Source organism: Corylus avellana, chromosome ca9 (genome assembly GCF_901000735.1).
Source record: "Corylus avellana chromosome ca9, CavTom2PMs-1.0".
Taxonomy (NCBI): Eukaryota; Viridiplantae; Streptophyta; class Magnoliopsida; order Fagales; family Betulaceae; genus Corylus; species Corylus avellana.
The window spans coordinates 23,115,897-23,141,364 of NC_081549.1; the positions used below are offsets into that span (position 1 = coordinate 23,115,897).

The 25,468-nt window shown below is 37.6% G+C and overlaps 6 protein-coding genes across 8 annotated transcripts; 2 read left to right on the top strand and 4 right to left on the bottom strand.

The window, feature by feature from the left end:
* Positions 1–1,330: 1,330 nt before the first annotated feature.
* On the bottom strand, positions 1,331–2,649 carry LOC132162014 (uncharacterized). The gene is made up of 2 exons (XM_059572260.1): positions 2,134–2,649; positions 1,331–1,999 (listed from the first exon to the last, which is right to left on the bottom strand). The coding sequence occupies exons 1-2, from the start codon at positions 2,553–2,555 to the stop codon at positions 1,453–1,455; spliced, it is 969 nt and encodes a 322-aa protein (XP_059428243.1). The 5' UTR covers positions 2,556–2,649; the 3' UTR covers positions 1,331–1,452.
* A 2,516-nt stretch (positions 2,650–5,165) lies between these two features.
* Positions 5,166–6,091, bottom strand: LOC132161792 (calcium-binding allergen Bet v 3). The gene has a single exon (XM_059571983.1). It carries the CDS (start codon positions 5,947–5,949, stop codon positions 5,350–5,352), a length of 600 nt encoding a protein of 199 aa, XP_059427966.1. The 5' UTR covers positions 5,950–6,091; the 3' UTR covers positions 5,166–5,349.
* A 1,879-nt stretch (positions 6,092–7,970) lies between these two features.
* On the top strand, positions 7,971–9,437 carry LOC132161970 (unknown protein 1-like). The gene is made up of 2 exons (XM_059572198.1): positions 7,971–8,231; positions 8,442–9,437. Exon 2 carries the CDS (start codon positions 8,453–8,455, stop codon positions 9,113–9,115), a length of 663 nt encoding a protein of 220 aa, XP_059428181.1. The 5' UTR covers positions 7,971–8,231; positions 8,442–8,452; the 3' UTR covers positions 9,116–9,437.
* A 309-nt stretch (positions 9,438–9,746) lies between these two features.
* LOC132161969 (uncharacterized) lies at positions 9,747–11,191 on the bottom strand. Its single transcript, XM_059572197.1, has one exon. The coding sequence runs from the start codon at positions 10,997–10,999 to the stop codon at positions 10,322–10,324; it is 678 nt and encodes a 225-aa protein (XP_059428180.1). The 5' UTR covers positions 11,000–11,191; the 3' UTR covers positions 9,747–10,321.
* A 791-nt stretch (positions 11,192–11,982) lies between these two features.
* On the bottom strand, positions 11,983–14,136 carry LOC132192097 (uncharacterized). 3 transcript variants are annotated; one of them, XM_059607311.1, is made up of 3 exons: positions 14,085–14,136; positions 13,328–13,973; positions 11,983–12,292 (listed from the first exon to the last, which is right to left on the bottom strand). In XM_059607311.1, exon 2 carries the CDS (start codon positions 13,931–13,933, stop codon positions 13,337–13,339), a length of 597 nt encoding a protein of 198 aa, XP_059463294.1. In that variant the 5' UTR covers positions 13,934–13,973; positions 14,085–14,136; the 3' UTR covers positions 11,983–12,292; positions 13,328–13,336. The 3 variants fall into 3 exon arrangements, with proteins under 3 accessions (XP_059463294.1, XP_059463292.1, XP_059463295.1); XM_059607309.1 differs by lacking the exon at positions 14,085–14,136 and having other exon boundaries at positions 13,328–14,065; XM_059607312.1 differs by lacking the exons at positions 11,983–12,292; positions 14,085–14,136 and adding an exon at positions 12,302–12,400 and having other exon boundaries at positions 13,328–14,066.
* A 1,700-nt stretch (positions 14,137–15,836) lies between these two features.
* On the top strand, positions 15,837–24,487 carry LOC132191383 (mediator of RNA polymerase II transcription subunit 33A-like). The gene is made up of 12 exons (XM_059606362.1): positions 15,837–16,397; positions 16,483–16,593; positions 16,800–17,153; positions 18,193–18,509; positions 18,693–18,784; positions 18,871–19,255; positions 19,430–19,640; positions 19,724–19,838; positions 20,899–21,060; positions 21,889–22,552; positions 22,795–23,001; positions 23,139–24,487. Exons 1-12 carry the CDS (start codon positions 16,120–16,122, stop codon positions 24,230–24,232), a joined length of 3,990 nt encoding a protein of 1,329 aa, XP_059462345.1. The 5' UTR covers positions 15,837–16,119; the 3' UTR covers positions 24,233–24,487.
* The last annotated feature ends 981 nt before the right edge of the window (positions 24,488–25,468 follow it).

The window sequence follows — 25,468 nt, forward strand, 5'->3', positions numbered from 1 at the left end:
TTCGGGAAACCATGTTTTTCCCTATGTTCAGGGATTCTCTCTTATACCCCTTCCCACGTTCCTTCGTCGTCAACCGGCGCCACTTGCCTAGCCATTGCCAATTTCTGAGTGTTGTCATGTTGAGGTAACAGTAGAAGATTAATTAAATGGGTTAGATAATTTTCAATATAAATATGTTAATTTTGTATTTGGGTGTTGTCCGTCATGTAAAAAATTGACAACTTTAAATATTGCGTATTGGGTACGTGAGTATAATATTACATATGTCAACTATAATTCAATCAATTTAATTAAATTAGTCAAACCCTTTAACTTTATTTGGTTTTGTTAAGTTGATGTTGAAATCACAATCAATCTAAAAAAAATAATAAATAAAAAATTATTTAAGAGAGTCATTTCAACATAGTCAAATGATTAGAATTACTAGATAAAAAATGTGAAATATATCGTCACTCAATGTTACTCTGTATACACTCAAATATGCCCATCATGTAATTTACATCAATCACATCTTAACGGCCAAGAAACAAAAGCTGGCCGGGAATATCGGGATCATATGTTTTCCCTTTTTTCACAAAATCGCCGTGGTAGTAATGAGTGTGAAATCCATTTAGTGTGTGAAATAATCTTCATTATCGTGAATGTGAAGTAGATAATCAATAAGCAATAATAGATAGAGATTTGCTTGCGTACCATTCCTTACTTGATGGAGCGTTTCACTTTATTTTTACTTTACTTTTAATCATTACAATTTGTATTGTTCTGGGTTTAATCCACAATCTTTCATATGATTAGCTTCCGTTAAGAAAGATTTAGTGGTCAGCATCCTTCATCCCACATTGCTTTTTACCTTTCTTTCTTTTTTGCTCTCTTCCTCAAGGTGCTTTGCGGCGTTTTTTTATTTTTTATTTTTAATTTAAATTATTTTTATGGTTTTAGAAGGATTTTTGTGTTTGTGTTTTTGTTTTAAGAAGAAAAAAAAAACAAAATTTTTAACAAATGGACTTCATGTTGTTTTTATTTTTTTTTTGTTCCTCGTATCCCATGTTTCTTTTTGGTTGCATTTTCCAAGCTTGAGTTCTCATGTTTATATTCCAAAGCAAATGGGAGATATTTAGAAATTTGGACAATTAATATGAAAAATTCTATATGAGATTTATCTTAAGAGGAAGGGTAGCAAAAGAACAGGAACCACACGGCCCACAACCCACTTGATATGGTTTGCCAAATCGAGTTTGGTAGTGAACTTAAGGGATGACCCAAGCCGGACCCGCCTATCATTATATTGGGCCTCGCATCAGCAAAGTAGAGTTGGGATATTGAGCCAAGATGGTAATAATCGTAATATATAGATATTCAAGAGAGTCGAGAGAGACTTGATGAATACAAAACACGGGCAAAACTCCCTACAATCTACAGACATCAGCTCTCAAACCAAAGCGCAGGACAAGTTCAAAGACAAAAATGGGACTTTTGGGCAAATGATGTTTTACAGTGGGCAATGGCGGCCTCGATGGAGTTTTCTCCTGTGTGAAGTTTGCTCCCGCTTGGGAAAGTACCTCTGTGAACTGGGGAGGACTCGATAGAAGTTGGGCAGCTTCTCGTCTGTCTATATTTGCGACCAATTCCCATGCTTATGCTCACAGCTTCTAGAACACCTCTTATAGGATCCAAATTTATCTCCAGCACTCTGGAATATCTCTCACCACCACCTCTCAAAGAATTTTTGATGTCTCTGTTTCCCTGATTGCTCCTCTGATCTATCCATTTGTCGAAAGGCTTAATCAGTCTCTGAGAATATTGAATAATCTCTTTAGATCTTTTCTTCTTGTGTTGATCAGTAGTACGACCACTACTGTTTCCCTGAGAAGAAATAACTTGAAGGGGTTTCGCAAATGATGCTAGCAAGTTTCGGACTTTTATGGCTTGAAACTTTACAATGAACCACCTCGTGATACCACTATTCATTGCCATTGTATTTGTGCTCTTTGATGTTTTCCTTGTATTTTTTTTATGCAAACAAACAACACCCAATTAATTTCGATAATCAATTGCATTCATTTATATATAGAAGCATAACAAAAATGAAAAAAAATATATATATACATATTATATATATATATATATATATACCTGCTCCTTACAAGCTCCCACTGATTGATGTCTATGAATTTTTCCTCGCCAATCTCCGATGGCGCTCCGGCCAAACTACAGGCTGTTGAAGAAGAACAGCTGAAAGAGACGGTTGACGACGACGACGATGGGGTCGTCCTGTCAGCCTCAAAGGCAGTAGGGTAATTCTGTTGGATTTTGGTGTCAGACGTCGAGAGTGAAATACGTAATTCGAATTCCCCAGAGTCATCTCCATCATCATCATCATTATCCAGCGCTATTTCGATGTATGATTCATCATCATCAACGGCACTTGCATAATCGTCATCCTCGGAGAAAACAGACGGAGCGGAGTTGAAATCGAAGCAGTTGAAGGAGAAACTGTCTTCGCGGTGTAGCTGATCATGATCATCTCGCGACGAATTGATGCGATTGCTGCCCATCACAATTAATTATAGCGAGGAAGGAATCAAGCATAAACGATTACTCCATACATGTATGTGATAATGTGAAGGTGATTTGTGAAGGTTTGGAGCAAGAAAGACTTTGGGTGGTCAACATTTATAAGTCATCAATTTGGACCGTCTACTCTAATTAAGATGGTTGAATAGTTTATTATTTATTGGTTGAAACCACGGGGCACTAACAGTGTCTGCACCCGAATAGTATGGAAATTTTTGTTGCCTTGTGCTCCGATCCCATTTATTCAAACTCCTTCCTCACAACTAGTACAACCTTACCAACTGAAAATGACGTACGAACCCACCATTTTAGTTTTCAAAATTGTTTTAGACTATTTCTTTTAATATAACTCTCGATCGGCCTTTCACAATTTATGAAAATGATCGAGATTTAAAATCAAGATTTTTTTTGTGCGAAGTTAAGTAAATAAATAAATATATAGATGCAATTAAGAGTAGTAAATTATATGGTTATTTAAAAGGTGAAAACAATTATCATTGATGGGGTCCTAGCTAGTATAAAATATAATATTTTTATTAAAAAAAAATCTTTATAAAGCCCTACCACCTTAGAGGTTGCCAAAAACCTCCCAACCCGTCTAAGTATTATATATGTGATAGTCTATATTTTAGTGACGGACTTTCTAAGTATATCTACATGTATTATCATATTAGTCTGTAAATGTGATAAATATTATGAAGATTGTTATGTACCTGATAGTCAATTTATTAGTGGGTGACATTATAAATATTATAGGAATTTTTAGTAAACATTGCAATTTCTCTAACGTACAGCACTCGTACGTTTAGATATTTTATAAGAATGACTTTGGAATCGATTGGATTTTGTATTAATTTGTTTATTTTTGGTTGCCCGTAGAAAGATCAAAGATGGATGTGAAATATTAGAGTCAAAATTAATATATTGGCCGGCGAAGGAAACTAACAACTTCGGACGACTAGATATGCATGCATGGTTTGCACGTGAACTTTTGATCCTTTAAAAATTAAAATTGCCGGCCATCAATATTATTCTACTTTTCTAGAAGAGCACGTACGTGGTGATTTATATTTTAATAAATTAATTAAAGTATTTGGGAGTTATTTGATGTAGTTTTAAAATTAAAAAAAAAAAAAAAAAATTGGCCACTTTGAACTCCCTTTAATCGAGTATTAATGTTTATATATATAATAGTTCTAGAAAGAATGAGAATGTTGTCATAAACTAATGAGCCATCCTCTTGGGGCTGTTTGGCATTGGACAATTACTGTTTAGTGGCCTGTAATTATAGCAAAATTTGATTGATGTGAAGAAAAAAAAAAGCTTGGTATGAAGAAGTAAGTAGTGATTTCTTTTGTTTAAATAGTAATAAAAAGTAATTGATGTGATTTAAAAGTAAGAATATTGAAAGTTGAATTTGAGATTAATTGTATGAGAACTATTTTTGAGCTATAGACAAACAGCCCCTATATATGACAAACAATGCTTAGAAAAGGGCAATTGATGCATGGTTGCATGGTAAGCAAAATTGGCAACTTCTATCTGCCATTTCATGCCAAGAGTGAATTGGAAAACTATTCTAATTAATTATAAATCAAATAAAATCCCTCGATTTGAGGGAGTTAGAAACGAAACCAGGAATCGTGTCTCCCATAATTATGCTCCATCAAGTTAGCTATCAATCAGGGCCTACACTTTCCATTTCTTCGAACTTAATCCCTAAAAGTGAGGAGTTTGTTTGGTGCCCTTAATTTCATAGCAACCAAACACAACTCCTACATACATGTAGCAACTCCTTAAAACTGGAGATGAGAATCGAAATGTTAGGGCCCATAACGTTGGACTACTCATTTTGAAATATTTTTGGGCCCACTCGTTTTTAATAGTGTTAATAAAAAAGAAAGTAAAAAAGCATTAGAAAAACATCTACTTATCACGAGTTAAAAGATACATATCACTTTTTTTTATTTTTTAAAATTGATTTGTATAAATTAGTCGTCTAATACTAATTACTAATTGATTCTCCGTCACCATATTCATATATCTTCTAGACATGTAGGACTTTTCAACTCTTCTTTGGAATAATTCGCGACGGCTTTTTCAACTTTATCCAGGGTCTAGAAAAGTTCTTAACGACCGATTGACTGACTGACTTTTGAAAACTAAAATGTTCATTTCATAAGCGATAAGCATTTGGATATTTCTTGGATATTTCTCACAGATCATATTGAAAAGCATTTGGATTTTTTTTTTTTTAAAAAAAAAAAAAGTCTATTTTCCTTTTTATTTTTAAGCATCCACTGAAGGTGTAATTTAGATCGTTTAAATTATACGCATGTGAATATTGAGATCGCTTTGGTTCTCTTAATGGGCCGAATTAATTTATTGACCTTTTCTTGTTTATTACTTGGTTATTTGGTTATTGGACCGTTTTCTGGTTGTATCAGGCGGTTGTTTGAGTTTTTCACCCATTTTTTTTCTTGTTTCTTTGTAATTTCCTTCTTTGAATAGGAAATATATATATATATATATATATATTGATTTTATGTATAAGTTGAGCGCAAGATGGACCTATGAAAACAGAGTTGTATTATTTTGACATGAATCCACATCAATGAAGTTAACACCGAAACCAAATGCTAGCTAGAATGAAGCCTGAGCGTTAAAGATGATTAATCATGTATTGACGAATTAACTCCATTCTTAGAAAAAGGAGGAAAAGAGAAACACTAAAGAAGAAGATGATTAAATTATATATGAAACATTGCTAATAATTTAAGAGCTCCGCACCATAACGCTACGCATCATATCCTTGAATTCAACGAAGTCAACCCTCCCATCTCGGTTGCGGTCAACGGAGATGATCATCTTCTCAACTCTGTCAATCTCTTTCCCTTCAGAGAATCCCAGCTTCCCCAGCACCATTTGCAGCTCTTTGGCGGAGATGTACCCATCCCCGTCCTCGTCGAACACCTTGAACGCCTCCGAAAGATCTGATTCCTCCTGCGACAATTTGCTCTTTGTCTCCTCCTCATTACACGCATCACCCTCGCATCCGTACCCAAAGTAGGTGTCGTTTACGGACTGGTGCAGTAATATGAAGTCTTCGAATTGAAGCCCAATGTTTCCCTCTCGGATGAACGATTTGACGGTGGGGTCGAGGTCTGCCAGGTCGGTTTCCAAGCCAAGAAGGTTGAGGGCTCTGTTCAGTTCGTCGACGGTGATTATACCATCGCCGTTCTTGTCAAAGAGATCGAATATGCGGCGGAGGCGGAGGGTATTCAGGCTCTCGGAGCGGAGGCGGAAGGACGAGGCTTTCTTGCAGATTGTAGCAGGCCCTGTTTTTTCCATGGCTTCGGCCGTGGAACAGGGCATGCAGCAAGCAGGCAATGGGAGAGCAAAACCGAAAAGGGGATCGAGTTGGATGTTTGTCTAAGTAAAGTTAATAGCTTCTAATTCTATGTTATATGGGATGATCCGTGTTTGGCGGGCTTCCAGTTTGTTTGACCACAAGACTCATTCCCCTGCAGCCCTGTGTTTCATCTGCATCCACATGTTTCAATATTTATACGCTAATATTGCTGCATGCCTATTGCCTAATCACCATCTACTACTGGTCGTCTATTTGACAATTGAATTCCTAAAAGTCAAACTACCCTCAAGAATGGACCACCACCGCCTGTAAATTACGACTTCTACTTCAGCCACCGTGGTCAACTGCTTTCGATGGATCGCTGCAATTCTAATGATTCAAGCCATTAGTTAGAAATGAACGGTTACGATTAAACCACATTAAAATAATTAAATAATTAAAAATTAAACAAGTTAATGGATGGTTAAACCAATCCTCACCACATGGTTTGCCATTCTAAAGTTGTGATTGGGTTTGCCAATTACCATAAGGGGTATCCTATCACGACTTCAGGAACACCTCCTTTCTCTTTAAAGGTAGTGGCCAACTACCTTAGGGTGTGACTAATCACATTGGCCATTGTCACGTTATGAGAGCGGTGGTTGGCCATCCGACAAGGTGGTCACATCAACTTCAAGAGTATTTGAGATGGTTGCACCACCCTTGATAACTTAAGTGGTGGTTTCGAGTTTTTCATAAGCCCTTAAGGGATGGTGGGATATCTGATGGAATGGCTAACCACCATCTTCAAAGAGTGAAAGGGCGGTCAACTATCTTTTTAGGTGGCTGACCACTTTATTTGACTACCAATTAATTTCTTTTGATTTTTAAAATTTCATTTTTGATGTGATTTATTCTAGCCGTTCATTTTAGGATCATTGATTGGAATTGAAATGGCAAGAAACCTCAATCCAAAGTGGTAGAGTAGAGTTATGAAATCAGCTCACGACTTGGGATGTATAATCAGCATGCTATTTTAATTCATTGTGCAACTCACCATCATCCTCTTAATTATCACTATTTTTCTCTTTGCAACGTCAACTAAGTTAACATATTTAAGAAACTTTTTTTTTTTTTTAATGAATAAGCAGTTAGAAGTCTTGTATGCAGCGTTAAATAAGCAGTTACATATAACCGTCTATACCTATAATCAGCATGCTATTTTAATTCATTGTGCAACTCACCATCATCCTCTTAGTTATCACTCCTTTTCTCTTTGCAACTCACCATAAATGATTTTTATGATTGGGTTTAATTTGAGGTATACTTATTATAAAATAAGGAATTTGCGAAATATGAAATTATTAGATATTTCAAAAGAAAAAAAAAAACAAAAAACAAAAAGAAAGAAAGAAGGAAGATGCTAATAATCATGGTAGGCAGAAGGTCTAGATTGAGTTATATTATTATTATTATTATTAGAGAATTGTTAATGATGTATGGGAGATGGATGAGAGATATACATATAGAAGGTCTTTATTACTATTTATTGATTTTTGGGATAATTGAAACACTCCAATACTTAAGTCAATAGAATATTTAATAGAATAATTGAATAAAGAGATTTTGAAACAAAAAAATCATACCTTGCTTTTTGAGATGTATATTTTTATAAAGAGAAGCTCTTAAGTCCTAAACATAATTTTTTAAATGTTCGCTGTGTTAAAGATTACTTTTCGTGACGAGGCTGATTATTATTATTTTTTTCATTCAATATAGGGATGGGGAAGTTCATGATGATGCTGATTCAGTGGCCTTAGGCATATTTATGGTACCAACAATAATTAAGTATTTTGTTAACTTAAGTACCTACTCTGGCTATTTAAGACGAGCAAACCCACGTGGGAACTGATGATCTTATCCATAGTTCGAATCAAATAAAAATCCAACGGTGCAAGAGGCAGGTGTATACGATATGGGAGTGTCCGAGGGTTCAGATGCAAAGACATCCTCGTACACTCACACAGTCGCACACGCGGACCGTTTCGAGTTAAGTAAAAAGTTAAGAATCCCTAAGAGACACCTCTGTTTGCTGCTCTCGGTGTTCGTCTCATCGCCGCTGCCACCATTTGGGGGGAAAGGAATCCCTCTCAAACTCCAATAAGAACTCAGGTATTCTATTTGTTTATATATTTATTATTATCACTCTCATTATTCAGAAGCCACAAGCGAGAGGCTTCCGGGATTTTTGGTGGTTATTCTTCAAATATTTGGTGTGCAGTCTCAAGATACTATCTCCACAAACGTAAGATTTGCTCTCAGATTTCTTTCCTCTGTATCTTAGATTTTCTTGTGGATTTTCTCTCATTCATGGAAATTTCGAATCTTTTGTATGTGCTAGGCTATAGGGTTATAATTATTACTAACCGGCCGTACTTTTGTTTCGTTTCTTCAATGGAATGGAAAATTAGCTGAAATTTAATTTAGATTTCACCTCACCCATTTCCTATGTCAGTTGGTATTTACATGAGACTTATGGAGGTTTCACAAGCTTCTCCTGACCAATCTAAGAAACGCGAATGCCAGAAATCGGATGAGCCGGCGGCGGTGCTTGTTTCGCTAGGTCCTATCACTCCCGATTCCGCCAGAGACAACGGGGATTTCCCAGTTGATTTCAAATCCCAAATCACATTGCTTAACAATAAAGTGGCTTCGTTTGATTCTAAATGCGACAGAGATGAGGACCCATTGGTTTGTATCCTCGATGGCAGCCCTCGGACGCCCAAGGATGATGTGTTCGACCCATTTGCGCCTGGCCCTGACGACTTGGCCTTGGCTCCCCCCTGCAATAAGTACCTCCATGTGTCCAAGGGCATTATTGCACGCCGCCTCCATTTTGATTTTTCTTCCATAGGAGCTGTGGAGGAGGAAGCTGGTGCCCAGTCCCTTTCGGATGAAGAGATGTTAGAATCGGTTTATGAGAATCTCTTGCAAGTTATAATCTCAAAACAGACCGAGGGTCTTCTCTCTGGGATTTCACATGTAGATTGCGATTCTGATGGGTGTAGAACACCTCCGTCTGCGCCACGTTTAAGTGGAGTTGCTGATACTTGTCCTGGGGCTCCTATGAAGCCCACTGGGAAACCAAGGAACATTGATTTGGGGTTATGCAGAAAGCTTGATTTCTGACTTCAATGGCCTCTGGTTACTGGTTGGATTATATATGACACAGCACTGGTAACTTATCTTTCATAGATGTATAATGTGCTAGTTCTTAAAGAAAGAATATGTTTGAATAGGAAATAACTGTCTGACTGAGTTTGGACTGAAGTAGTCTCATTGTATAGCCATTTCTTACATTGATTTTATGTTAGAATCACCCAAAATCTTCTGCTCTTCTTCTGCCAAACATGATGTCTGCATCCTATCCTATCTGTAACATTTCTGTTTCTCAGATAACTACATGTCATGGTGAAGATTCATTATTAAAATGCCAGATTTAGATTTTGAAGTTGGTTGGTATTAGTCAACGAACTGCTGCGATGAATAGCTATAAACACCTATGGCGTTGAAAGAAGATTGTGCTTTATGTTGAAGGTGGTTTTCTGGCCCTTTCTATGGAATTATAAAACAAAACTCCGAAGCTAAAATTTTCTTCCACCATCTCGTAAGAAATCAGTGCTATAGTAATAGAAGTACTAGAATTGAGACGCAGGTGTGCTTATTTTGCTACTTCTTTAATGTTCTATCGTTTCTACCACTCTAACAGCATTTTCAATAAATTACTTGTCCACAATCTTCCACTTTGCTCCCATGATTCCTATCTCAGCTGCTTCTATGTTTACCTATTTTTGTGAAGCAAGATGTTTGGGGAGTACCATTGCATAGTTGTAAGAAAATCTAACCTTGAAGAAACTGCTTGAAGGAAATGGGGAAAAATCTGATGGGGGATGTCCCGTAATTGGGCAGGACTTCTGGATTATCGTGGTTATTGAGTGAATAATTAACATCTTGTGCGATTAGATTTGACTGTTTCTAGTAAGCATCGTTTGTTCGGTTTCACCATTTTGTATCTTGAATCATTTCTCTCTACTATCTTTTACCCAAGAAAGAATAAGCCTCTCCCTCTGTGTCTCCCCCCATGCTACAAAGTAAATCCAGCCTGAATAAATTTTAGACAATATTATCCACACCGTTTACTGAGTATTACTACAACAACTTACATCTCCATACGAAGCATACGAACCTAACAAAAATTTGGTACAACAGAGAGTTAACCATCTGATTGGCATTCCAGTATTTGGGTACCAAGGCCTTTGAAATTGTTTCCTGGGGGCAACGTTCACTCCCTGTAAAGAAGAGACGAGATTTTCCCCACCCAAGCGCTTCACTCCTTCAAAGCCTAGTCTTTTGCTTGCAAGTTTGCCTGCTGATGCTCATGTTTGGAACAGAGATGGTCAGTTGGCACGCAGATACAGCAACAGCGTGTCTTTTGAAAATCCCCAAGAAGTTGATCCTGCCCGGAATTCTAGTCTGCGTTTCCATGACTAGATTGCCACCTACTACATCATTGATCAAACCTGTCAAGTTGGATGCTAACTCGTCTACCTCCACCGTGAGACGGCAAGGAAGTGTTGCGGTGCCCCTTGCAGGAATCAGACCCGCGTAGATATCAGCCTCTCCCACCTGGTTGCCTTGGTATAACAGGAGACTCTTGCCTTGCCCATGCTTGAAGCTGGCGTAGTTTCGGTTCTCAACGAGGAACTTGATGTCAAGGGTAAGGTTGAATTCAACCTGAATGACAGGGAATGAGATGCGAGGAGCCACGCCTTCAACGGCTGCAGAGAGGAGTTGGACCCTGGGTGGTTTGGACTTAAAGACGGTCAGGGCTAAAATCAGGGCAATTATGAAGAGCAGCATGAGCAAGACAAGCGCAGCCCCCCCTGCTGCAAATAGACACCGGCGTCTCTTCATTAGTTTGGCGTCCAAGGGGGCTCTTCCCCCCCTTGGAATTGCATTGCTGCTATCGTTTCCCGGGTCCAAGCGGATTTGGTCCTTCTTCATTTCTGCCATTTCTGGTATCGTTTAGTTCCAAAATCCGTCGACAATAGGCGATGGATTGTGAAAACAGATAAGTCAGACGTGGTGGGAACACAACATGCGACGGATTTAGTAATACAGATGGGAAAACCACGCCTTTAAATGCTTGGTCGTCTTTGGTATGTACCATTGTGATGTCGTGGGAAAATTCTAATGGAAAAGCATTTAGCAATACGGTTGGGAGAACTACACCTTTAAATGCTTTGGACCCGCCACCTATTTGATTAAAGTGCTGTGCTACCATCCATAAACGATGCTATCCAGTTAGGTTGGGGTTAGGGTCCTTAATTTAGCACACTTAATTAAGCCACCATATGAATTTCCAACTACCAACACCGCTTACCTCAGCGGATCTGGATTCACTGAAATTCTTAGGAAATTTCAGTTTCTGAAATTTCAGATCTAGGCCATCTATTTTTCATCTAAGAGTCATTGTTCTGTCACGTGTCCTACTACTAATAAAATAATAAGATAAATCCCCTAGATCCTAATCCTACCTCAGCTTATGTGGCTACACTCTTACCATAATTTGTTTTCACCGACTTTTCTTTTCACATAATCAAACCTTCTCGCGATTCACGGATTCGACAATAATTCAACACGAAATTAATAAATTAAAGTTGAGAGGTTCATTTAATTAAATGGATCATATTAGAATTAATCTATATAGTCTTATATCCATGCATCTACACAACATGAACTAGATATGCAATATTTAGAGCGGTCAATTTTTGACACGACTTGTGAATCTAACACAAATTTAATACGAAATTAACAAATTAGGGCTTAAGAATTTGAACCGTTTTATTAAACGAATTGAGTTAAGATTGACCTAAATAATATAACACCATGTTTCAAACCCGATACGGACACAATTTGTCATCACTAATCAAAGTAAATACGCCTATACCTACATGTCACTTAATTGAAGGTACGCAAAATCCTTCAATATACTATTTACATCATCAAACCCAGATTTCAATTAAGAGGACAAAGTCAATAAAAGCCATGATGGTGTAACCATTACGCATCAACACATATCTACTCCTTACTCCTTAGTCGATCAGAAGTACCTAAGCCAAGGGACCATCCTTCCTTCGCTGACATAACCGACTCCAACCAATTCGGTGTGAACTCCCTTCTTTTAAGAACTGTATTTGATGCTTCTTCAAGGCATCTCGCTACAGTTGTACCAAATTTGTGCCGACTCAGTGAATAATCTTCATTGCCGACGCCTGATTTGCTTTGACCAAGGATCCATAATAACTGCATATTATGCAGAACAGAGCTCATAACATTGGGGCTAGAGAGAGTATAACATTTGTAACTAGCGTGGAAGCGGAATAATTCCTTAAATTCTTCTTAGCAGCAGATCTATAAACAAAAATAGCTTCAATTTCTTATTGGGTCATATATATCTTACTTTGAGCAAATTTCACAAAACCAAAAGAGATGCTATAAAGAGGTTTTGAAAGCCCATCATGAGCAATATACAAAGAGGAAGCTGATATTCAAGTGCAGAGATGATGAAAACTTACCTACCCTTCCTTTTCCTTTACATTCACTCATTTTTTAATTACTACAACATGGGAATCTCCCGGTGATTAAGCATTCATAATTCTAACAGGAGTTTTATTCCCTCATCATGTTTGTTGTGCTTTGAAGCACATGTCAACTTGATGAATGAGAAAAGTTAAACCTATCAACATTCACCAGTTTGTTGACATCTCTACTCCCAAGCCAAAAAGGTACAGCACCATATTGAAATATTAAGCACAGCCGTCTCTAACATCGTTTTCATTGCCTTGACTAATTACCCGAAATCCAAAATATTCACACATTAACAGGCTATTGATACCATGGGCAACTGTAGCTTTGGAAACCCAGCACATCCTCTAAAGCCTATCTCAATCTCCAATAACAGTTAAACCAGAATTCACTGGACACAAATCAACTAGATTATACAATCCGCTTATATTTTAATGTTTGAAATTGAATCACATACCCACCCAAACTCAAGAATTTATTTTATTTGACATGTTTGTTACTAAAATTCAGTCAAAGAGTGTGTATTGGTGCAGAAATACCCAAATACAGCTTAGAATTCCTCCAATCTATGAACAAATATATCCATAAAATAAAAATTAATTAGAGAAAAGAAAATTTTTAACGAATCAAGAATTAAGAAGTGCGCACAGAGACTCTGCCATATATAGCAACAGTATAACTACAACTCTTTAATCCAACAAAAAACAAAAAACAAAAAAACAAAAAAACAAAAAACGAGGACCGTGTACTTACAAGCGGTGGCTAAATTTTTGTCTTATACACGCATTTTTGATCGCCAATAGTTCGATTGGAGATATAAATGTTGAAATCACAGGTTGTGGAAGTATCGGCGTGAATCTTGAAAAAAAGGATTTTGACTTTGCCGGAAAGTTTGACGACGGTGTTGAAGGGCAGGGCACCGGAGGTGACATCGGATAAGATATCGGAGTTGGAGAGTAAACGGTCGGCCATGACGGTGAGTGTCAGGTTGATGTGTTCGGTCCCGCCGGCGGTTATTTCGCCGGCCATAAGTGGCGCTTCGCCGACGAGCTGGCCTCTGTAGTTGAGGAGGGCGGTGGAGTTGTCGTACTTGTAGCCCACCTTGTTAGGGTTGTAGACGGAGACATCCGCTCCCACACTGACATTGATGTACACTCTGACCTTGGCAATATCCAGAGACACGTCCAGATCCTTGATGCTCAGGTTGTCGTACGTTGTCACGGGACGCTTGGCCTTGAACACTGTGAACGCTAGTATTACAATCAGTATCACTATGCCGACGATGCTCCCTATCACCGCTATACAACACGTCTTTCTGCGCTTCCCAGATCGTCTCACCGATTTTCCGTCCACCTCCATCCTTTTACTTGTATTCAAATTCTTTTTCCGGCAAATACTCCTATATATGATCCTGTGATGAGCTTTTTGGTTTTCTTTCTCTTCCAAATTCCAATATATAAAGATTATTAAAGAGAAAGAGACAGAGAAAGAGAAAGAGAGAGAGTGAGACCTGGGTGAGGGCGGCCGCGCTTTGAGCCCACGCTAGCTTTGTGGGCTATTGGCCTTCTAGGTTGGGCTAAGAACTTCTAATATTTTGTTGAATTAATAAAGGAAATAAATTTAAACATAATCTGATTGGAGGAGGATAATTAATGAAATAGCCACCTTAAGTCGCGCTCAAGAGTCGCCTTCCCGGGATTGATCTTGCCGCGAGATATTTTAGTTAAATTAACGATGAGATTTAATTGGCATTAATGTATACTATATAGTTAAGCCGTTCAAATATATGAACTTATTCATATTAGGATTCCATCAGATTTTAAAATTTAAGTATTTTATTACATTTAACGGTTTAAATAAATATAGAGGTTTATGTGTTACTAAAGTAAGTAATTTTAGTTTTTAATATATCAAATTCATTTCCCTCAATAACTCACAAATATCTGTACTTTTTTATTTAAAAGTAAAATATATATATTTTAAAATAAATTTTTTATTGGAGCGTTTGGCCGGAGTAAAAAATTGTTTAACTTTAACATATTTTTGGTTAATCAATAAATAATCATCATTAGGTCCCTTTCCCACTTACTAGGCATGCAACTATTTGAGCATTTGGGCCTCACAAATAGCCATTTTACAAAGTGCAAGCAATATGGGTCACCATTTTTTAATGCCTTTAATTCTTACACTCTCTTCTTAAGCAACTCATCTTTGTTGTCCATTTCTTCCTCAATGCTTCTAGTATTATATATATATATATATATGGGGGGGGGGGGGGTTCGCTATTTGTCTGTAACCTGAGAGTGGTTCAAAATATATTTTATGCCGAAACAAACGGGATCAATTTACAATTAGACTGTTTTTTAATTACTTGTAAGTCTTTCAGATGAATTAGTATACTTATGTATAGCTGCCATACATCAAAAGGAGCTTGTTTTAGTGCATTTTTATCTCTTTTAGTTTTTATTTTTATTTTTATTTTTGGGTAATATGAATTGAATTGTAAACATTGGGCAATATAAGTATTTATAAACTAAATTCTATTACAAAAAAAATACATCTATTTATAAAAACTTTGCACAATACAAGTAAATTGAAAAAAAACTACAAAATACAATTGAATTGAATTATATTATCTAAAATAAAATACAAATGCATAATTGTTTTTAGCTGCCCACTTAAACACTCTTAACTTCTCCTTGCATATTTTTATTTTTATTTTGTTTTACAAATAAAGTGATTATTCGAAAAAAGAAAAAAGAAAAGCTTTAAAAAGGGTAGCTTGGGGTGGGTGTAGAAAGTCGAAACCCAAGAAAATACGGCCGATACCTGATTATACGCGTAGAAAAATCGATCTGAATGTAGGGCCAACCAGGTGTTTAAGAATTAAGATGTTGATTTGACTTGAAAGGGGGTTTGGGCCTTTTACGCAACCTGTACAACTTTCTGGGCTGGCAATTCAAATTTGGACCCTACCTTCCTAAACACAAACCCACAATAGATGGACCCTGGAGATGAATCCATCACAACTCACAAGAGTTTCTTTTTCTCTCAAGTAGAGTAGGTGGCAAACTGGCAATTCTTTTTTTAATGGGTTTTTTTGAGACTGTTTTTTACGAATTGAGTAAAAAATTATCATACTTAATTAATTAAATGTGTTTAAATGAATATAATAAGACCATAATTTTATAATTTAACAATTATTTTTATTTATTTATTTTGAGTCTTTGACTCATTGATTTTGTTCTAGATGAAATTTAGAGGTTACGTAAAAAAATGGTCTAAATCAACTTGCAGGTCAATGGAATGGGATCCTTTTGAATTCCAGCCAGCCAAAGCCTGCCGGCACTAAATGGGGGCTCCTTGTCCTTGGAGACTGGAGTAGAGGGTAGATAGGGAGAACTGAATGATGTCGGCGTTAGGTGAGAATTGATTAAGTGGCCTCCTTCTTGCAAGGGTTACCGCACGCCCACGCAGTTTGATACTTTGCTTTACTGAATTGCTGCCGCTGCCGCAACGGCACCGATCGAGTAGAAGAAGAAGAAATGGGGAGTGAGTTCGAGTTGACTGGGTTCGAACAAGGGGTTTTGGAGACCTTGAAGAGGTGCCAGCAGCGAAATGAAAACACTCTGCTCTGGGCACTGGAAGTGACTAAATGCGTAAGGTCGTGGGGTATAGGGCTTCCCTGCGCCGAGTTGGGCCAAGTCTTGGTCTCCCATCTCTGCTTTGACAACAATCACTCATCCCTTTGGAAGTTCATGGAGCAAGCTCTTTCCTCTGGCCTCATCTACCCACTTCAAGTCCTATCCCTCCTCACGTCCAGGTTTGTTAATTTCTTTACTTATTTGTGATTACCCACCATCTACTTGCACCTGTTTGTTAATTTCTTTACTTATTTGTGATTTCAGGGTACTTCCTCATCGCCGCTCTCAACCAAAGGCGTATAGACTCTATCTTGAACTTCTTAGTCGATATGCGCTTTCGTTTAATCCAGTGATGGCAGATGCCTGCAAAGAGAAGTGTGTGTCATTTCCATTTCTGTTTGTTATCTTTTTTATTTTATTATTATTATTATTATTATTATTATTATTATTATTATTATTATTATTATATGGGTTGCATAGATGCTTGTTGAAATGCTTGCTAAAGGAATATAGTCGTTGCTAGCATAACTCACAATCAATCAACTAATGAGGTGTTGAATACATGCTATGCTATCTTTCAGGATAATAAAATCTGTTGATGTTGCCCTTCAACTGTCTCAGACATATAGGGTCCATATTCTGGAGCTTGGACATGCCTTCGTGCTGTTCTTTTTCAGTATTGTCGTTGGTTTGATTGATAGCACATTGGACGATTGGGGTTTACATATGACACCTACAGACAGACCAAGTTTTGCAGTTGGAAGCGCAGACCTCCTTGATATGGACATAGATTTTAAAGGGAGCCACAATTTCAGAGGAAATGAACATCATGAACATATAAGGAGGTCGAATTCTTTTATGGCCTTGGACGTGGTGGAAAAACTAACAGAAAGCAGAAAAGCTATGGTTATACTCCGCCTTGTTCACTTGAACATGTATGCACACCACTTTTCGTGTTGTTTGCCTTCAATTTTTGCCTCCCTGTGAACTTTTTTTGATGTTATTAGAATAAAACCATGCATTCTTTTCTAACTATTCAACTCTTTGAAGTTTACTGAAACTGCTTGACATATGCTGCTATGATAGTGCATCTATTAATCCATCAAATTGCTATTCTTTTCCAACTCTTGATCTGATTTCTTGAGTGGAACATATTTATCATTAGACAAATATATGATGATCATCCTGGGAAATCTCTTTAGAAATTTAGAATTTATTTAGGTTGAATCCTTCAGTTGATGGATATTGTCTTTGAATGAATCCTGTTTTCTTTCGCCCTGTAGCCCATGTTCATTTTAATATTTGGATTTAAAGAAATCTATTTGCCTGTACTTTTCGTATTACTGGTCGAAGGCTTCATGGATAATGTATGAATTCAATACTGTTCTATCTCAAACGAGCTGCCTAGATGATGATTCTCATGATTTTTATTTATTTTTATAATCCATTTGTGTTGTTAATTATTTTTCCCTTGTCTTCAGCATAAGGATGTTCCTTGAGGAGATTCTTTGATATCCTAATATGAACTTTTTTCTAATGACTGTCACTGAGATTTGGGTCTAACAGCATAATGCTTGTGTTGAGGGTGCGAGGTGGGAGAGGTGATTGATAGCTTGAAACAATATCTAGCAAGTAGTAGGTCAAGAGATAGGCCATTGGCTGTTCTGTCAAACTCTTAATAAGAAATTGAGAGTAGGAAGGGCAGAAGATATATTACTTTTCCACCTTCTATGTTATTTGCAGTTGTATATGCAATTATGGGCCAATGCAATACATTTTGAACTGTATGTTTGGTTTTTTATTTAGCTGCATATACGTATGATGCTATCCTACTCTTAAAATGGTAGGCACTTTTAAATGTGTATGACTGTACACAAGTACAAGCTCAAACATAAATCTACTTCTATGCCAAGCAAATCTTCATGTAGAAACTGATATGTATCATCCCTTTCTCTTGTTTCTTTTACCTGAAAGGCCTGAGAAGTTCAATGGCCTCCTGCAGAGGCTGTGGTTCCTTGAGGCCAATGAATTGGTATCCCCAGATCTGAATTCTGCAAATCAATTATTGGCAAAATTATCTGCCAACATTCACAGAGTGTTGGGCTTTCAGTACCAGTTAGACAAGCGCCATATAATTGGGATGCTTGTTGATATCCCGTCATGTAAGCCAGCGCCTTGCTTCCATTCGGGATTTAGTCGGTCTGCTTGCTGGGTTCCTTTTGATATTTACATGGAGAATACAATGGATGGGAAACAACTTCCTATCAAGTCTGCTGTGGATGTATTGACAGGTTATCCTCTTGAAGAGTATACCTTGAACTTTTTCCTGTTCAATTTCTGTTATTTGTGTGTGTGTGTGTGTGAGAGAGAGAGAGAGAGAGAGAGAGCAGATATCACATTTATAAAATAAAAGAGATAATTTGTTTGATAATTGCAAATAATTATTATTTCCTACATTTGATGACTAATTGCAGAGGCAATTAAGACTCTCCAAGTATTTAACCAGGCAAGCTGGCAAGAAACCTTCCTGGCGCTTTGGCTTTCAGCCCTTCGGCTTGTGCAACGAGTTGAGACTAGTCTATATTAACAGTTCTTATCATGAAAAATTAAATACACTCATCTGATGTTTACTCTCTGAATCCTTCGTTACAGGAACGTAATCCTCCAGAAGGTCCGGTTCCAGGTCTTGAGGCTCGTCTTTCTGTCCTTCTGTCTATCGTCCCCTTGGCAATTGCTAATGTTTTGGAGGATGAGGCCAAACTGTGTTGCTCTTCTATTCCAGGAGCTACTGCTACTGGATATGTTGAATCTGGGTGTAGGCATAAAATGAATGGGAAGCATCGTGCTTCAAGGAAAGATGGGCTGATTTCCTCTCTCCAGGTTCTTGGACACTTCTCTGGCCTGCTATGCCCTCCGTTATCTGTCATTAGTGAAGCTAATAATGCAGCTAGAAAAGCAGCTAGCTTCATTACTAATGCCAAGAACGAAAGGGATGGTATAGGTGGAGGCAGTCATGTTGATACTTCTATAAAAGCAGGTAGTTTGGGCAAGTATTTAATTAACTTCTAATCTCAAATCCTCAGTTTTTATTATGGCATGGGATCAATATTACATCCATACATTACATAGACATGGGTCTAGGTTTATGCCGTTTCACCTTTGTCTAGTGCTGTCTGTAATGTTTTTGCAATTAATTGTTTATGCCTTTCAGGGGGCAACATGAGGCACCTCATAGTGGAAGCTTGCATTGCAAGAAGTTTAATTGACACATCAGCATATGTTTGGCCTTGTTATGTGTCTGCATCAATAATTTCACTGTCAGATTCATCATCAATTGAAAAATCTCCTTGGTTAATATTTATGGAAGGAGCACCATTAAATGGTTCTCTAATAAATTCTCTTATCACGACTCCTGCTTCGAGGTATAATAATTTTTTTGTTTGTTAAATTCTAATACTAGTAAGTCTGGCGTTGAATAATTGTCCCTCCATTTTCTCTCCTCAAGTTTAGCGGAGATAGAGAAATTATATTATATAGCAATAAATGGATCAGAGGAGGAGAACTCTGTAGCTGCAAAGATTCTATGTGGTGCATCTCTCTCCCGTGGATGGAACATTCAGGTAGCATCACTAGTGATGTTGTAAAGTTGTACTTCGGCTATTTTTAAAGTCCTCTTCTATCAATAGTGTGGCTGAGAAGCTCCTTCTAGTTAGTTGGTTTCTCTTATATATTCCTTGTGTACTTGGGGGCGTTTTACGATTTTAATGGTATCTTAATCACTTATATAAAAAAAACAAAAATAGTGTGGGCGAGACGGTGCTCTATGGCTTTAATTGTTTATATGTTCCATGAATTGATTCTCATACTACTTTTGTTTAGTCATGCCTATCAACAAGAAGAAAGAAGAAACAACTTTTTTGTTGTTGTGTTTTTTCATGGACTTAAGGGTTAGGAAAGTGAAGAATTTGTTCCTTGTATGGAAGCTCTTGTGCTACTGATTAGGATTTATGGATTGTTTACATTTCTGTTATGTTACTTGAGATAAGATCCAAAATTCAATTGAATCTCACAAAGGTGATAAAAAGAAATCATACAGTGATCTGATTACTGCTCTAAACAAGTAAACCCATACTTGAGTCCCTTAAGCTTTTTGAGTAAAAGCAACGAGAAAACTAGTTCTCAACTCAAAGCAAACTTCATGTAGTATCCCTCTAATTTGTTGACTTAAGATAAAAGTAGATTATTATTATTATTATTATTATTATTATTATTTTTTTTTAAATTAAACCAAACAAATTGACTCTTCCTTCTATTCCTAGTTTCCTCCCCCCCTCCTTTTTCTATTTAATGCTATTCTAGCACATGGGACTATTGTAACTCTTTGCCTTGTCTTCATCCCAAACAAATCCCAAACTCCATGCAGCTTAAAATGCCACATTCACAGCCCTTACCTGGAACAAGTAGGCATCTTTTGGAATTCTTTTTAAATGCTACTGAACATTAGGACCAACTGCAATGTATGTATATCAGTTCCCATTAAAGTCTCTACTTCTGGAGTTTCAGATTTGTTTATTTTTGTATTTAGGACTTGAAGCAATTGATCCCCCTCTCCTCTGGTTTTTTAAAGTGGATAACTGTGTTATCTACTTTCAAAATCACTTCTTTTTTTTTTTTTGGCAGGAACATGTGGTGCGATTTGTGGTCAAGCTTCTTTCTCCTCCAGCTCCTCCTAGTTATACTGGACCAGGGAGTCACTTAGTTGATTATATGTCCATGTTGTATGCTCTTCTTTTGGGAGCTTCCTCTGTTGATACTGTTCATATACTTTCTTTGCATGGTGCGGTAAGTACTTTTATATATAAATATTTATGATCTTAGGTTGACAATACGAGTTTCATATGCCTTTTAGGCTCGTGCTGTTGTGGACGCATTTTGACTTGCACTCTTGCAATTTGCAAGCATGATTTTGGTTCATAACAAGTGTGCCATTACTGCCCAGAAAAAAGAAAAAAGGGGGGAAAAAAAAAAAAAAAAAAGTGGGCCATTATTGGCTAGTCATAACATTGAAAAAATCTGACAAAAAAAAAAACAGGGAAAGTCATTTTCCTTAACCTTACAAAGGTTCTTGGCTGCCAATCAGCTTGATCTGATATATTGTTTGATAATATGCCTGTTGGCATTTAAACATTTTTAGTGATATTTTAAGAAATGGAAACTATAGGTCCTTGACCTTTTGATTTAAAATGGCAATCTGCCCATGGACATGTAAAATGTATTGGCAATGTAATTGGTGTAATTGACATAAATGACCAAATTGCTATATAGAATGAAAATTAAGAGATCATAAATATCAGCGGTGATATTATCCCCCTTCATTTTATTGATATGGCATTTAGAATATATTTTTTCATCAGCAAATACAAGTTTTCATTTATTTTGGACAAAATGGTTGCATTTTGGGTTAGCTTGAGAGCCGACTTAAAGAACCATGGTTTGAACTTTTGGGGATGGATATCTTTGAAGTAAGGGTTTTTTGGATGTTTGCTCTTTTTATCTATTCTCTATGGCATTTCTGTTGGAAGACATACTTTGTGCCATTACTCCTTGCTGTATTGACTAACAAGTTGATATCTGTATTCTGATGGATGCAAAATGTTTCTTTTCCTACAGGTCCCTGAAGTTGCAGCTTCATTAATGCCACTTTGTGAGGCCTTTGGCTCAGTAAAACCCTCATCAAGTAACAAGTCAAGCAAAGGTGACGAGCCCTCGATTCACATGGTCTTTTCTTTAGCATTTCTGTATCTTCTTCGTCTATGGAAATTCTACAGAGCCCCTCTTGAGCAGTGCATTTCAGAGCGAGGAATAGTAGGAGTTCAGGGTGAGGTCACTTTGGAGTATCTTTTATTATTGCGCAATAGCAGCATTGCCTCTTGCCAGGTCGAAACAAATAGCAATCCAAACGAGTCTGAGTCAGCATCAGGAAAGCCTATATATATTGATTCTTATCCCAAATTACGAGCCTGGTATTGTCAAAACAAATCTTGTATAGCTTCAACCCTTGCTGGCCTCTCCAGCGGAAATCCTGTTCATCAAGTTGCTAATAAGATTTTGAGTATGATTTACTGGAAAATGACTAAAGGTGTCACCTCAGCTAGTAACTCTTCAACACTAACAAGCAGCAGCACAGGCAGCTCCCCTGCAAGTACTGGAGAAGATGATTATCAAAGACCTATGCTCCCTGCATGGGAGGTGTTGGAATCTATTCCGTTTGTTCTTGAGGCAATTTTAACTGCTTGTGCCCATGGAAGGCTTTCATCTCGGGATTTGACAACAGGTTAAGTGCTAACTTGTAAGCTGGGGCTCAATGTTTGTGTTTGTGTGTATGTGTGTGTTTTTTTTTTCCCTTTTCCCATGTACTTGGGATGCTTGTTAATCCTTTCTGGTTTCTGAATATATTTTCTGCTTCTGTTATTTGCAAATATTACCTAATATCGTCTATTGCAAATAGAACTTAGGGTCTTCTTATGCACCTCCCCATCATCGGCAAATCTCTTAGTAGTGCTTGAATGCTTGCAGGCCTGAGAGACCTTGTTGATTTTCTTCCTGCATCTCTTGCTGCTATTGTTAGTTACTTCTCTGCAGAAGTTACTCGTGGTATATGGAGACCTGTTCCAATGAATGGAAAAGATTGGCCCAGTCCAGCAGCAATCCTTCCGTCAGTACAGTCTGAAATAAAAACCATACTTGCTGCTGTGGGTGTTGATCTTCCAAGCTGTTCCACTGGTATATTCCGCCTCTTTATTTATATTTAAGTTTTTTATTTTTTACATGTAAATAATTGCAAATATTCTAGTTTAACGATAACTGTTTGACTTAATAATTTTGCAGTTTAGTTGCTAAAGCTTTCTTATATGTTGTAGGAAATTCACTTATAATGCTTCCACTGCCTATGGCAGCGCTTGTCAGTTTAACCATTACTTTTAAACTTGAAAAGAGTCTGGAATACATCCATTCGGTTGCTGGGCTGGCTTTGGAGCACTGTGCATCAAGCTGCCCTTGGCCTGGCATGCATATAATTGGATCTCTATGGGCTCAAAAGGTCCGACGCTGGCATGACTTCATTGTTGTAACATCATCTCGTTCTATCTTCAGGCAAAACAAAGAAGCTGTTGCCCAGCTCCTGAAAAGTTGCTTCTCCTCATTCCTTGGATCATTTGACATCTCAACTTTTTCATTGAACAATCAAAGCAGCGTTAATGGTCTGTTGGGAAGCTCTATTTCTGCTCGTGGTGTTTGCTCTTCTGTAGCACCTGGATTTCTATACCTCCGCTCCTGTCGGACAATACAGAATGTAGACTACGTAAATGATATTATAGTAGGACTCGTAGCTGAACATGCTCGGGAATTAGCTGCCAGATGGGCAAGCACAGACTCCCCTCGGTTGAAGTCTAGTCAAGCATCATTATCCATGGCCACTACTAGGGCAAGGGAGGTGGCCTCACTAGGAGCAAGCCTTTTATGTGTCACGGGTGGAGCGCCCCTGGTCCAAGAACTGTTCAGGAATACCATTCCAACCTGGCTGCTATCGTCAAGGGAAGAGAAACTTCACAAGGTGAGTGCTGTGTCCCGTATAGTAGAGGGGTACGCCATGGCATATCTGTTGATTTTGTCAGGGGCAATTTTATGGGGTGTTGAGGCGAAACCGGCATCATTGGCGTTCGCTAGAAGGGCCCGTATTGTTGGGGCTCATATGGACTTTTTGGCGGGGGTATTGGAGGGAAACATATCACTTGCTTGTGATCCTGCTACTTGGAAAGCTTATCTGTCTTGTTTAGTAGGCTTAATGGTGCGCTTCACTCCAGCATGGATTCAAGAAGTGAAGCTGGAGACGTTGAGGAAATTGGCCGGTGGATTGAGAGGATGGCATGAGTGCGAGCTGGCCCTTTCTCTGCTTGAAAGAGGTGGGACTGCAGCCATAGGATCTGTTGCCGAATTAGTGAATGTAATTAATTAGTTCTGTGGGTATGTAGGATCTGTTTAATGTAAACAGAAGAGTTGTAAAAGCAATATAAAAGGTCCTCGATCTATGAGTACCATTACAAAATACTCTTGCCTTTCTGTTTCCATCTGTTAGCATGTAGGTTTTCTTCTTGTTTCTACGAGTGGCCAAGTTTTTAGCCATCTTAGAAAATCTTGAAGGGACAAGCTGGGCCACTCAGGTTCCAGGGGGCGAAAGATCCTGAAAGAAGGCAAAGGATGATTGATTTTAGGCTCAAATTGATTGTTGAAAAAACGGAAGCTTCATGGTTTGCTTGGCGTATTTGTTGTACTCATTATCCTCGTGAAAGTAAAATATTGAAGGGGGCACAAGCAAACACAATAATGATGCCTCTTAATGGGTGATTAATCTCTTCTCAAGTATATCTGCCAACTGTTAGTTTTATTTGAGGAAACCCTGTTTTTCCTTCATGTTTAGCTGAGTTACTGAGTAAGCACGTTTGGTATATTCCAATTGAAATAACGGGCGTTGTCAGGAATACAAGAAGATGTAATGGAATGATTATCTTATTCATTCGTTTGGTAACATGATTCATGACCAAATTTTTTAATTAGAATATAATTCAATTTCAACCAAATTTTTAAAATACCCCTATACAAGTAACACTAGAATAACACTTACCCTCCTCTCTGTTGGTGCTACTCCCAACTATCGCGTTAGGGAGTGTTTGGATTATTCAATCTAGTGGCGGTGACTACTCCTTACGACATCGGGGTGATGGCCACTTGGAGAGGTTCAATTGTGATTCACCACCCACTTAAAGATTGAATATTTTCATAATAAAAATATAACCAAACATCATAATAAGTATTTTAAAGGAATAGCTAGTCTCTATATGAACCTTACCTTACTGGGAATGTTTTTTAGAGTGAGTTAATTTGATCAAAATTGAAGATTGCATGAAAACTGTGTTTTATTTTAAAGGAATAGCTAGTCTCTATATGAACCTTACGGGGAGTATTTTTTAGAGTGAGTTAATTTGATCAAAATTGAAGATTGCATGAAAATTGTGTTTTGGCGGGCCGAATTTGAAAACTATTTTGTATTTGGTAAATTTCTGTCAAAACATAGGAGTAAATTCTGTTAAGGAATAATCTCACATTGTCTGTGGACAAGATCTTAGGCGTGTTTACAAGGAATGGGCAACCCTCTCTTATAGAACCGATTTTATGAGATGAATTAGGCCCACGA

Bases quoted from the DNA above. Each gene is read 5' to 3' on its own strand.
- LOC132162014 (XM_059572260.1), bottom strand. From the start codon at position 2,555: ATGGGCAGCAATCGCATCAATTCGTCGCGAGATGATCATGATCAGCTA. The intron at 2,000-2,133 runs GTATATATATAT...AAAAAATACAAG, and splicing joins TGGGAGCTTGTAAGGAGCAG to GAAAACATCAAAGAGCACAA.
- LOC132161792 (XM_059571983.1), bottom strand. From the start codon at position 5,949: ATGCCCTGTTCCACGGCCGAAGCCATGGAAAAAACAGGGCCTGCTACA.
- LOC132161970 (XM_059572198.1), top strand. From the start codon at position 8,453: ATGAGACTTATGGAGGTTTCACAAGCTTCTCCTGACCAATCTAAGAAA.
- LOC132161969 (XM_059572197.1), bottom strand. From the start codon at position 10,999: ATGGCAGAAATGAAGAAGGACCAAATCCGCTTGGACCCGGGAAACGAT.
- LOC132192097 (XM_059607311.1), bottom strand. From the start codon at position 13,933: ATGGAGGTGGACGGAAAATCGGTGAGACGATCTGGGAAGCGCAGAAAG.
- LOC132191383 (XM_059606362.1), top strand. From the start codon at position 16,120: ATGGGGAGTGAGTTCGAGTTGACTGGGTTCGAACAAGGGGTTTTGGAG. The intron at 19,641-19,723 runs GTATAATAATTT...TCTCTCCTCAAG, and splicing joins ATCACGACTCCTGCTTCGAG to TTTAGCGGAGATAGAGAAAT. The intron at 21,061-21,888 runs GTAAGTACTTTT...CTTTTCCTACAG, and splicing joins TACTTTCTTTGCATGGTGCG to GTCCCTGAAGTTGCAGCTTC.